General features: G+C 48.5%; 1 protein-coding gene across 1 annotated transcript; it reads right to left on the reverse strand.

The window, feature by feature from the left end:
- Positions 1-4,911: 4,911 nt before the first annotated feature.
- Positions 4,912-7,216, reverse strand: LOC119822805 (cytochrome c oxidase subunit 8A, mitochondrial). Its single transcript, XM_038342376.1, has 2 exons — positions 7,017-7,216; positions 4,912-5,228 (listed from the first exon to the last, which is right to left on the reverse strand). The coding sequence occupies exons 1-2, from the start codon at positions 7,128-7,130 to the stop codon at positions 5,133-5,135; spliced, it is 210 nt and encodes a 69-aa protein (XP_038198304.1). The 5' UTR covers positions 7,131-7,216; the 3' UTR covers positions 4,912-5,132.
- Between the last annotated feature and the right edge of the window lie 6,271 nt (positions 7,217-13,487).

A 13,487-nucleotide genomic window follows, 5' to 3' on the forward strand; every position in this document is an offset into this window, starting at 1 on the left:
TGGCACATGTGTAGAGGTCAGAGGACAACTTGAAGGAATTGATTCTTTTATTCCATCATGTGGATTCAATTTAGGGCATCAGGCTTGCCTGCAAGCACCCTTAGTTATCCTCTGAACCATCTCCCCTTTCCAGTCTATAGCTTTTCTTCCTTTCTTTCTTGGCTTTTACAAGACATGGTTTCTCTGTGTAAGTCTATAACTTTTTTTTTTTTTTTGGTTTTTGTTTTTGTTTTTTGTTTTTTGTTTGTTTTTTTGAGACAGGGTTTCTTTGTAACTTTAGAGCCTGTCCTGGAACTAGCTCTTGTAGACCAGGCTGGCCTTGAACTCACAGAGATCCACCTGCCTCTGCCTCCCGAGTGCTGGGATTAAAGGTGTGCGCCACCACTACCCGGCCAGTCTATGACTTTTCTTAGCAGCATCTTTGGTATCCACCCTTGTTGAAACAATTTCTCTGTGTAGCCCTGGCCATCCTAACACTCAGGATGGGCTGGGATTGGAGTGGGCATCACCACTGCCTGTTGGTACCTACCCTTCCTGTTGTTTTGTATTAAACTTTTTACATGATTCACAGGTGACATTTGAAATTTTTTTTTCGTTACAGGGTTTTTCTGTGGCTTTGGAGCCTGTCCTGGAACTAGCTCTTGCAGACCAGACTGGCTTTGAACTCACAGAGATCTGCCTGCCTCTGCCTCCCGAGTGCTAGGTTTAAAGGTGTGAGCCCTGGCTCTGAAAATATTTTTTAATGTGTCTATGGGTGAGGGAGGGTATGTGCACTTCAGTGCAGAAATCTATGGAGGGCAGGGGCATCTGATCCACTTGAGTTAGAGGTGATTAGAGTCATGTGACGTGGGTGCCGGAAACCGAAATCAGGTCGTCTTCAAGAGCAGCACATGCTTTCAAACACGAAACCATCTGCCCAGCCTTTTATTATCTGAAACAATAAAGCCTTTCTATAGCATTCACTCTGCTTTCCCACTGGTGGAGAGCACACAGCAGGACATTAGTCTTTTTTTTTTTTTTTGTTTTTTGTTTTTCGAGACAGGGTTTCCCTGTAGTTTCTAGAGCCTGTCCTGGAACTAGCTCTTGTAGACCAGGCTGGCCTCGAATTCAGAGATCCGCCTGCCTCTGCCTCCCGAGTGCTGGGATTAAAGGCGTGTGCCACCACCGCCCGGCAGGACATTAGTCTTGACACAGTGGAGATGAGGGGTGTCTGCCTCTCCTCAGGACTCTTCTGTTTTACAATCATACTCTTTTTGGCCCTTCCTGACCCTTCCAGCCATTCGTGCTTTCTAGTAAACCCTTGTTAGTTTGCTGTACTTAAGAGCTAAGGACTGAACCTGAACCCAGGGCTTCTCACATCCTAAGCTCATGTTCTACTGCTCAGTGACATTGCCAAGTAAGTCCTTGTTTTAATTTTACGTTTCACGTATATTTAAGACAAGGTCTCACAGCCCAGGGGGATTTCCAACCCACTTGCCTCCAGCTCTGAGTGCTGATATTACGGGGTGGACAATCATTCTGGGCTTGCTCCACTCCGATGACCATTTGTCTGGTTGTATCCAGCTGTTCTCTAACTCCCATACCATCTGTCTCACACTTTTCACCACTTCCTGGCTTCTGATTAACCTGAAGCATCTAAATCCCACTTGTAGGTACCACCCTACACTTCCCAATTCACCATTCCACAACTGTCTAAGGCCAGTGACAAAAACAGGCAATACAAGTTGGGCTGGTGGCTCAGATATCTAGTCCTAACATGCAGGAGACTGAGACAGGAGCATTTCTGAGTTTCTAGGCCAGTCTGGGCTACAGAGTAAGTTCCACACCAGCCAGGACAGAATATGAAATCCCATATCAAACAGATTGGTATAGGGACTGTTGAGATAGTTCAGTGGGTAGTGTTTGCTGCCAAACCATGAGGACCTGAGTTTAGATACCCAGCACCCACATAAAAGCTGGGTATGACAGCATGCCCCTGTAACTCCAGCACTGGAGGAGTGGATGCTGCTGGATCCTGGGTCTTGTCCTGCCAATCTAGCCAAAACAGCAAGTTTCAAGTTCAAAGAGAAACCATGGCACCCAAAATAAGATGAAGAGTGACTAAGGAAAATGTCTGAAGTCAACTTTCCCATATACTCGCGAGCACACACACCATGGCTACGGACATAGTGTATAGAGTGCCTGTATAACACCCTATTTGACCCCCATTAGCACATTAAACATTGAACATGGTATTGTTGAATGCCTGAAATTCCCGCACTCTGGATGTAGAGAACCAGAAATAAGTGGTTGTCTTCAACTACATGCTGGGGTATATGAGACCACATCTCAAAACAATAGCTAACACATGTGGATGGGTGGGTGGCTTCAGGCCGGATGTTGGAAAGTCACATGTGCCAGCAGGCAAAGGATCTAGTCTTCCCGTACAGTCCTGCCATCTGGGAACATCAGAGCCCATCTATGTACAGAGGATTGTCAGGTGGGAAATGAGTCCCCACAGGAGTCAAGGAACTATGAAACCTCAGCCACAGAGAAGCAGTCCCTCCTGGGTGAGGCCAAGGTGAGTGACCAGCACAAAAGGGATATGGCCTAGCACAACCAACATCGCTGCAGAAAGCCAAGGTCTCAGGAGGATAGGCCCTCCTTCCTGGGACAGACTTGGGAGTTTTGCAGAGCAAGAGCAGGAATGTGTGGGCTCCCAGATGAACCTCTGTGTTGCAGAATATTTAACCATGCAAAGATGTGTTGCATTTGATTAATGATGTAAAGATGTATTGTTTTATCTTGCCTGCCTAAGGTACCTGATTGGTCTGATAAAAAGCTGAACAGCCAATAGTGAGGGGCGAAACTTCGGGCAGGGCGAGTAAATAGAAGGAGAAAATGAGGCTCAAAGGAGAAAGAGAAGAAAAGAGAAAAAGAGATGGCAGGTGCCAGACAGACAGACAGACACAAAGGAGCAGGAAAGTAGGACATACAGAATGAACGGTAAAAAACCCCAAGGCAAAACGTAGATGAATAGAAAAAGGTTCAGTTAAAAGAGCTAGCGGGACAAGGCTGAGAGCTAAAGCCCAGCATTCATAATTAATAAGTCTCTGTCTTATTTGGGAGCTTGTAAGTGGCCCAGCTACACCCCTAGAGTTGTACTGCTGAACCCAACAGAGGCTGGACTTTGGCGCAGTTAGCTGAGCTGTGACAGTCACCTGTAGGGTCCAGGCCATTGAAGCACAAGACAGTGGGAAGCAGAGCAAGGGAACACAGAGTTCTACCCACACTCCTAGCTGGAGACTGTGGCAGTGTCCTGTTGGCCCCAGAAAGATAACAAGCACCCCCTACACTTGCCATAACCCATGGTACCTCCTGAATCAGGTGTTTGCACTTGCGTTGTATTTTTGGAAGCTTCATTCAGGTTATTTTGAGATTTGAAATCTACTAGCTAAATTCGTTCTCCAAGTGTCTGAGTCTCCACTTCATGGACCTGCAACAGGGCACTCATCTGGAAATGTCATACATGCAGTTCACTGTGTCACCCAGAGGCCTAATCAGCTGGACAGCAGTCCTGATGGCCCATGCCCCAAGAACTCTGGAGATCAGAACTAAAGTTAAGGTGGTTGCCTTAGGCCATGTCCCCCTCCAGAGGCTGAGAGACAATCCATCTCTTCCTTTCCACACTGCTGGCAAAATCCAGATTGTCCTATGCTGCTATGGACAGGAATTGTGACTTTTGAAGTCATCCCTTCATTTTGATCCATTTATTTAGTGGGGTTTTTAAGAGGTAGTGTCCTTAGTGGACTAGTGGTGGCGCACACCTTTAATCCCAGCACTTGGAAGGCAGAGGCAGGTAGACTTCTGTGAGTTCGAGGCCAGCCAAGGCTTTTTACACAGAAAAACCCCACCTCGGAAGTGGGGGTGGGGAGATAGTATCCTTACTATGTAGCTCAGACTGGTCTGGAAATCAGAATCCTTCTGCCTCAGTGTGCTGGGATTACAGGTATGGGTCACCACACTGGGCCCTTTAGACTAGGCAGCAGCATACTCCCCCTGGCCAGAGTCCCAAGCTGTGCCCACTTGTAACATTCTCTGCCTACTCTGGCAGCAGGTTCAGGCAGCTGGTCCACAATTCCTTGGTTGAGGGCAACAGCCCCTCAGGAGGCAGGGAGTCCTTTCCTACCCTTAGGGAAGCATCCTTGGCCTTGGGTGTATAGCATCATCAAACACCATGCAGAAAAGCTGGGAGTAAAGAGAACGGAGGGGAGCCATCTCTACCTGAAGCTCAGAAAACAGGCCACTGTTCCAGCCCCAGGTGCGCAGGTGTCCCTGTGTCCATCTGAACGAAGCATGACTTCACCTTCCGGGGCCCAGAGTGCGGCTCCCTAGCACCACATGGCTAGAGAGGCCATCTACAGATCGTCCCCTCCTGAAAATGCTGAGGTACAATGAGGAAGGCCACTCAGCTGATAGCATTTATGAAGGACTAAACAGGCCCTGAATTTGACATAACTGGTGGTAATGCCCAGCATAAACCCCTTGGACTCCACCATATTCACTACCTGCAAGGTACTGCACATGGACACCCAAGCCAACAAAGACGCTGATAAAGCATCACAGCTCCAGCTGGCCTAAAAGGTGGAGTCCTCTGCATACAGACAAGCACTTACAGGGAGCCAAAGAACTTGGCACAGGCAAGGAAAATGGAAGGGATGAGCAGCAAGGTGGAGCGCTCAGTAACAGGTGTTTTCCAGAAGCCGAGAACTATTTAAATAAGTAAAGTACAGCTGACACACACCTAAGAAACCTCAGACAGCACCGGGGCCTGCCCTGCCAGGTGTCGCCCCATAGGTACCAATCCAACACCATCCTTGGTTCCTGTGCAGGCAGGAGCCCAGGGCAGGAGGGTACGATGTACTTCTGGGGCAAGGTTTAAACAGACTTTATTGTTACAAGGGGGACCCCACCAAGCAGCAGCAATATATGTGGTCCCAGTTGTCACCATGGAAACATCGAGAGGTCATGATTGCAGAAGAGGTGACTGGAATTGAATGGCATGATCCCAGGGAAGGCCAGCCAGGAATGCAGGAAACATGATCAAGATGGGCTGGCAAGGGTGGTCTAGTCACAGGGGGAGGAAGCTCCCTTCACTCCCGCTTCTTGTAGCTCTCCAGATGCGACAGGACCCAGCCCGCAGGCAGGAGGCAACAGACGAAGCAGGAAGTGAGCCCAACGGTGACATCCTACACAGAGCACAAGAAAGAAGGATGCCTCAGGGCAAGGATTCTGTAGGTACTCCCAAGACGTGGAGATAGACTCTCAGTGAACCAGGAACTCAGTGACTTGGGTAGAAAATCTAAGCAGCGGGCTCCAGGGAGTTCCCCGCCTCTGCCACCTTCAACGCTGAAGTTAAGGACTAGCTGGTTGCTGAGTATCCAAACTCAAATCCTTATGCTTGTGAGGCAAGTATTTTACAAAATAAGCCACTTCCCCAGGCCCTTGGTTTTTTGTGTATTTTCTTTCTTTCTTTCTTTTTTTTTTTTTTTTTTGGTTTTTCGAGACAGGGTTTCTCTGTGGCTTTGGAGCCTGTCCTGGAACTAGCTCTTGTAGACCAGGCTGGTCTCGAACTCACAGAGATCCGCCTGCCTTTGCCTCCCAAGTGCTGGGATTAAAGGCGTGCGCCAGCACCGCCCGGCTTTCTTTTTTTTTTATTGTTGTTTCGAGACAGGGTTTCTCTAGCTCTGGCTGTCCTGGAACTTGCTTAGTAGATTGCCTGCGTCTGCCTCATGGATGCTGGGACTGAAGGCATGCGCCACCACTGCCTGCCTGGTTTTTGTTACTTTTAAAAATTTGTTTTAGCTGCATTTGTGTGGTGTGTGCTCCTGTGCTTTCCCAAAGGTCAGGGGAAGGTGTCAGATCCCTTGGAGCCGGAGTTACAAACACCTGGCTTGTTACATGGCTGCCAGGACCCACGCTTAAGTCTTCCTGAAATCACGGTTAACTGCTGAGCCACCTACTTCTCCAGCTCCCAGACACAGTGAGACCCTGTCAAAAAACATGTCTCATTGGGGGCTGGAAATATGGTTTAGTGGTTAAGAGCACTGACTGCTCTTCCAGAGGACCCAGGTTCAATTCCCAGCACCCAGATGGCAGCTCACAACTGTCTGAAGATCCAGTTGCAGGGGATCTGACACATTCACACCAATGCACATAAAATAAAGTTAAATAAACAATAATAATATATTTTTTTAAAAAAACATGTCTCATCATGTTGCCGGAACTGGCCTGAATTCCTGCCTCAACCTCCCCCATAGCAGGGACTACAGGCAGGCACGACTTGATTGTCGGTTTCCTCAGTGGCAACACTTTGCCTCTACTCCTAATTCAGTGCCCAGCTGCCTGGATTCAGGACCCGCTCTCACTAAAAACAAGAAAGCGTAAAAAAAAAAAAAAGAGAGAGAGAGAAAGAGGAAGAGGAGGAGGGCCTAGGCAGGGGTGTAGCTTTTGAGAGAGTCCGGGGTTTGATCGCCAGCACAACATAAAACCAAATGCGGTGGCACATGCCTGCAATCCCAGGTGCAGTCAGGATTATCAGTTCAAGGTCAAATATGGCTACAAATTTGAAGCCATCCTGGGCTACGTGAGACCCTGCCTCAATTTAAAAAAAAGAAAAGCTTAAAAAGTGAAAATTGTCCACATAGCTATCCTTCATTTCTTAAAATTTCAAAGACAAAGTGGGTCTTCTACACTTCTTAGTTTAAAAAACAAAAAAAGCGGCAACAACCATTACCGTCGCTGCCAGTCAGTCATCAGGCATTTCCCACAAAAAATTGGAAAGGTAAACCGGTTTGGAGAGGCTGAGCAGCGAGTAAACAACAAAGCAGGGGCTGACGGACTGACCTGAGATCCAAGGACTTGGGGGAAAGACCTAGGGCTTAAGAGCATCCGAGCAACTTGTCCCCTCCACGCCCTGCAGCCAGGCCCGAGCAAAGGCTCCAAGCCGTCCCCAGCACCCAGTCGGTCCCGCTCACCACGACCCCGATCTGCTCCCGCGGCGGCTTCGAGTGGACTTGAGCGCGCGGCACCATGAGCCGCCGGGCCGAGCCGGTCAGGCCCCTCAGCAGCAACGGCGTCAGGACAGACATGACGGCGCACCCGACCAAAGACGAGGACCAGCGGGAGACCAAGGTCAGGAAGTCAAGATGGCCACACCAGCCGGAAGTTCCGGCGCTGAAGTTGACGGACGCGGCAGCCCGGAACTTTTTCGGAAATGTCGTCACGACACGTCCCTCGCCCGCCTGGGTCGTTTCTGGCGCGCTCCTCGAAACAGCTAATCGACAACATCCTACACCGATGGGAGGAGAAATAATACCTTTTGTCCCACCTCCACCATCTTCGAGAGTGACGTCTAGAGCCACCCAATCACGCAAGCGAGAAGTCTTACTGAATTCTTGACTCCTCCCCCCATTCATATAGCTGTTTAGCATCCTCTCGCCGCAGGGCCTGAGAGGTTACTGAGAGGAGCCTCCGAACTTACTGGTCGCCTCTGTGTTTAAAAACACTGTTAATAGCCGAGCGGTGGTGGCACACGGGAGGCAGAGACAGAAGCGTCTCTGAGCTCCAGGCCAGCCAGGTCTACAGAGCGAGTTCCTGGACAGCTAGGGCTACACAGAGAAACCCTGTCTCTTCACACACACGTTATTATATTTTTTTATAAGTTTTTTGTTTGCATGTACATCTGTGCACTACGTGCATGCTGTGTGCACAGAAGCCAGAAGAGGATGGTGTGTCCTCTGGATCTGACGTTACAGGTGACAGTGAGCAATCATGTGGGGTGCTGGGAACTGAGCTGGTCTTCTTAACCACTCCAGCCCGGAGACTCCTCTCATTTACTATTACGCTCTCAGGTACTAGTTTCCATGTAACTCTTAACTATTCTCAATTTTTTTTTTCTCTCCTTTTGTGTCTGTTGGGGAGATTTGCTGTTTTATTTTCCAGACAGGGTTTCTCTGTGGAACAGTCCTGGCCGTCCTGGAACTCACTTTGTAGGCGAGGATGACCTTGAACTCCTGATTTTTCTCCTAACTCCCAAATGTTGCCATTACAGGTATGTGCCACCATGGCAGGTCACCTTCCTCTCTTTGTCCATCTATCTCCCCATTGCCTTATTCTTTCTCTCTGTCCCTTTCCCTCCCTTCTTCCTTCTTGCTTTACTAGACACACCCCTGACTAAGTGGTTCCTCTTTGCTTTCCAGACAAAGTCCCAGATCCTGGATGTTTTGTTCCTGATCCTGGGTCCCTCCTCTGCCACACCAGGCTTTGGTCTTTTTACTCTTTATTCTACCTAGACCTCTCTCTCTCTTTCTCTCTCTCTCTCTCTCTCTCTCTTCCTTTCTTCCTTTCTTTAAATAAACCTTCCTTCCTTTCTTTCTTTAAAAAAACCTTCCTTTCTTTTTTTAGATAAACTTTCCTTTCTTTCTTTTCTTTCCCCCAAGACAGGGTTTCTCAGTGCAACAGCCCTGGCTGTCCTGGAACTAGCTCTGTAGACCAGGTTGACCTTGAACTCCCAGAGATCCCTGCCTCTGCCTCCCGAGTGCTGGGATTGAAGGCGTGCACCACCACCGCCAGGCTAGAATTCCTTTTCTACTGTGCTTTTCATCACGCCAGCTCCACGTCCTGGCCTCCATATACTAACATGGCATTCAACAAATGCTTATTAGCCCAGTGGTGTGCCAGGAACTGTTCTAGACAATGCGATGAACAAGGCAGACAGACTTCTCATCCTTCAGATGAAAGATGTAGTAATAAGAAAGCTTTTTCTATATACTTTTTAAAATTTTTTGTGCATGGGTGGTTTTTTTAAGATTTATTTATTTATTTACTATGTATACAGTGTTCTGCCTGCATGTATGTCAGCAGGCCAAAGGAGGGCACCAGATTTCATTACAGATGGTTATGAGCCACTATGTGGTTGCTAGGAATTGAACTCTGGACCTTTTGAAGAACAGCCAGTGCTCTTAACCACTGAGTCATCTCCCCAGTCCAAGAGAGCTTTTTAAAAATTATTTTATTCTTATTTAATGTGTTTTGTTTGCATGTATGTCTGTGTGAGAGTGTCAGATCCTCTGGAACTGGAGTTGCAGACAGTTGTGAGCTGCCATGTGGGTGCTAGGAATTGAACCTGGGTCCTCTGATCAGCTAGTGCTGTTAACTGCTGAGTCATCTCTCCAGCCCACAGCAAGAAGGCAGAGGCAGGTGGATCTCTGTGAGTTCAAGATCATCCTGGTCTACATAGTGAGTTCCAGAACAGCCAGGGTTACGTAGAGCCTGTATCAAAAATAAACAAAAAACTGCCTTCTGTTTGTCAATGTCTTTGAATGCCTCAGGACCTTCTGACCAGTCACACTTGTGCATCCTCCGCATCCTCAGCAGCTATGGTAACACTAGTCAGTCACAGGGTGGACCTCTAGCCTAAGCCTAGGCGGATGGATACCTGAGGACAGAAGCTGTCTGTCTCCCAATGGCCCAACAATCCTCAGACACTGGAAGAATGTATTGTATTCAAGTAGGTAAAAGGCAAAGCAGAAAAGGCAGCAGGGCGAGCCTCAGAGCCAGGCCCCAGCCGCAAACTTTCAACCATCTTCCTCACAGTGCCCTGAAGGGAGTTGCCAGTGATCCTGTGATGTTTCACCAATAGGGAACCAGGCTGCTCAAACTGTGCAGCCAAGATAGGATTCCAGGGCAGGTCTGTACCCCGAGGCCACACTTTGAACTGCATGCCAGCCGCTGCAGAGAAAGGAGTCTCTAGAGCTTCAGAGGGGTTTGTCTGTTTAAACAGGGTCTTATGTGTCCTTGGCTTTAACCCCTAGGTCTTACCGGATGACCCTGAACTTCTGATCTTCCTGCCACCCTCTCCTGACTATTGGGATTACATGCCTATACAAGCATGCCCAGTTTTTGCAGTACTGAGGATCAAACTCGGGGGCTTGTGCACATTAGGCAAAAAATTTGACCAAGTGAAGTACGACCCCAACCCTAGAGAGCAGGGTTTTCATTTATTTGTTTGCTTGTTTGTTGTCTGATATGCTGAGGCAGGACCTGGCTCTTCACACTGGCTTCACACTGGTATTCTCCCTGCCTCAGCCTCCTGGATGCTGGGTTTATAGGCATCTACCACCAACTATCTCAACTTCACAAGTTCATTTTACATTCAAGGTTGATAGCATCAAAGGCTGTGGCAAGGGATGGGAGCACCGGGGTGAGATAGGGAAATAGCTTTGAAAAGAACCTCAACTCCTTGGATGAGGTAGAGGAGAAGTGAAGGAAAAGTGACAATAGACCAGGGTGTCTGTGAGGGCAAGCTGTGTCTTATGCCTCTTCTGGATGTGTTCCCTGGTCCTAAATTAACCTGGTTTTGGTACATCCTCAGTTACTAGCCACCCCTGCCTTTCTTTTTCCCTGGGCCCTGGCAAACAGTCTAGGACAGATAATTCCAAATTCCTCAACCCCATCTCTAAGGGACACAGAGCTGCTATCACCAGGGAAGAAGAAGGGGTAAGGACATTTCCTGTTGGCTTCTTGGAAGAGGAAGGGGTAAGGACATTTCCTGTTGGCTTCTTGGACTTATTGGGTTCTAGGAAATAAGGGAATAATTTCTAGGTGTGAGCACAGCCATGAGAAGGGCCTGGAGCCATCCCAGCATGAGAGTCTATTTCAAAATAAGAATTAAAAATAACCTTGCCTGGTGTGGTGGTGCATACCTTTAATCCCAGCACTTAGAAGGCAGAGTCAGGTGGATCTCTAAGTTTACAGTGACCAGGAAGAGCCTGTATCAATTAATATTGATAATAATCTTGAATGTACATATAATTTTACCGTTGATAGAAGACAAGGAGCTGGGGCTACAGCTTCAGTCAGAAGAATAATTGCGTAGCACGTACAAAAAGGCCCTGGATTCTCGTCCCCAGCTCTACACAGACAACTGAGTTGGTGGCCCAGCTCTGTAATCCCTGCATTTGGAACGCAGAGTCAGGAGAACCCGATTCAAGATCATCCTCGACCATATCGTTTCCAACCAAATAGGGACTTTGGTTTTAGTTTTTTTGTTTTGTTTTGTTTTTTGAGACAGGGTTTCTTTTTTTTTTTTTTTTTTTTTTGGTTTTTCGAGACAGGGTTTCTCTGTAGCTTTTTTAGAGCCTGTCCTGGAACTAGCTCTTGTAGACCAGGCTGGCCTCGAACTCACAGAGATCCGCCTGCCTCTGCCTCCCGAGTGCTGGGATTAAAGGCGTGCACCACCACCGCCCGGCTTGAGACAGGGTTTCTGTGTGTTAACAGCCCTAGCCATCCTGGATCTCGTTTTGTAGACCAGGCTGGCCTTGAACTAAAGATCTGTTTCTGCATCCCTGAGATTGAAGGTGTACATCACCACACCTGGCTGCTTTTTTTTTGTTGGTTTTTGAGACAAGTTCTTATGTGGGCCTGGCTGGCCTGATATTTGCTATGTGAACTAAGCTGATATCCAATTTCCAGCAATCCTTCTGCCTGTGCCACCCAATTGCTGGAATATACACCACATTAGGCCTTTTCATTGTTGGTTATTGTTATTTGTTTAATACAGGATCTCACTCTCGCAGCCCTGACTGGTGTGGGACTCACTGTGTAGCCAAGGCTGGTCTCAGACTTGTGTTAGTCTTCCTGCTTCAGCCTCCCTGAGTGCTGGGATTTTAGACATGAACCATGTCCAGCTAAAGAGACCCTACTAGCTGTGCTAAAACACCATGACCAAGGTAATTTAAGATTGAGCTTATTTGGGTTTATTGTTCCAGAGGGCTAAAAGCCATGATGGTGGGATAGAGGTGGCAGGCAGCAGGCATGGTGACTGGAGCAAGAAATTGAGAGCTTATGTCTTGATCCCAATACACAAAGAGAGCCAGGCACTGGGCGGTGGTGGCGCAGGCCTTTAATCCCAACACTCGGGAGGCAGAGGCAGGCTGGTCTCTGTAAGTTCGAGGTCAGCCTGGTTTACAGAGGGAGTTCCAGGACAGGCTCCAAAGCTACAGAGAAACCCTGTCTCGAAAAACAAACAAAAAAACAAAAACAAACAAAAAAGTCAGCAGTGGGAATGGTGCCTGTGCCTGCCCTCTATGACACACTCCTCCAACATGGTCACACCTAAATGTACCCAAACAGCACCACCAACTGGGAACCAAGTATTCAAACTTCTGAGTCTATGAGGACAACTCTCACTTAAGCTATCACACCTGCTAGTACTCCACACCTTGAGCCACCTCCGAGGATAAGGAGCACTATTCCTCACCTGATTGTCCACCAGCTGACTATGGGCTTCCCACTGTGGTGAGGGCTAAAAGGCCCAACTGAGATCCTGCTTCAGGTTAAAGGGCCCTAGTTGTTGCTATGGCTCCCCCATCCCTATACAGGACACTAAGAAGAAATGCCAGGCCTCGAGGATGGGCAGGGGAGCTGGTCCCTAGCTCTGATATATGCTTCATGGTCTCCATTTCTGATACTGACCAGAATGACGAGAGGCAGATTCAGCTGGCTCAAGATACCACTGGACAGTCTGGTGAAACAATAGATGTCCTTTCTTCTTCTTTTTCTGTTTTTTCGAGACAGGGTTTCTCTGTGTAGCTTTGGTGTCTGCCCTGGAACTAGCTCTTATAGACCAGGCTGGCCTCGAATTCACAGATCTGCCTGCCTCTGCCTTCCCAGTGCTGGGATTAAGGGCGTGTGCCACCACCGCCCAGCCACCAGGTGTCCTTGTTTATGAAAGGCTTGGGCCCAGGAGATGCTGAGGCCAGTGTCATGGAAAAGTGCCTTTACTGTCCCTGCCCTCAGCCACCTCCCCAAGTACCTGACTTAGAACTCTTTCTCTTAGCTTGGATTCTCCTCAGCATGTTGAATGGTACACACCGAACCCAAAGGCTGCCTGCAGGAGGCTGGCGGAAAGGGCCTGCACTGGTGTCTTTAGACTGTGACTCTCACTGAGGGTGAGGGAAATTGGACCTTCCTACATCCACAGGAAACTGACTCCCTAGCTGGTGACAGCAGGAGACACCAGGATAGTTTCAGGATATACCCAATATATCCTGGTCAAACCCAGGAAGTGGAGGACAGGGCTTGGCTTACTGTTAGAAAAGAGCTGGTCTAGGAACCTGGGCAGACAAAGAGGGCGGGGGTGGGGGAGAGGGGGAGGGGCAGCGACTCTAGGGTCCTGGAGGTGTTTGCTCTTCCTGGGGCACAGCTGTCACCAGGAATCCTAAAGTGGCTGGACATGGCTATCAATCAGGTGGAGCAATGAGGTGTCAGTGCAGGGGAGTCAACTGCGTCTGCTTTTGCCCCTGCAGGCACAGCTGTCTGGCCTGGCACCCTAGGATCCAAAAAGCCTCAAGATGCTGGTGTAGCCATCTGGGACTTGGAATCAGGGGACCCTGACAGTTAACCCCTTCAGGCCTGTAATGGTGATCAAATCCCCATCCTCATAT

Source organism: Arvicola amphibius, chromosome 1 (genome assembly GCF_903992535.2).
Source record: "Arvicola amphibius chromosome 1, mArvAmp1.2, whole genome shotgun sequence".
Lineage (NCBI taxonomy): Eukaryota > Metazoa > Chordata > Mammalia > Rodentia > Cricetidae > Arvicola > Arvicola amphibius.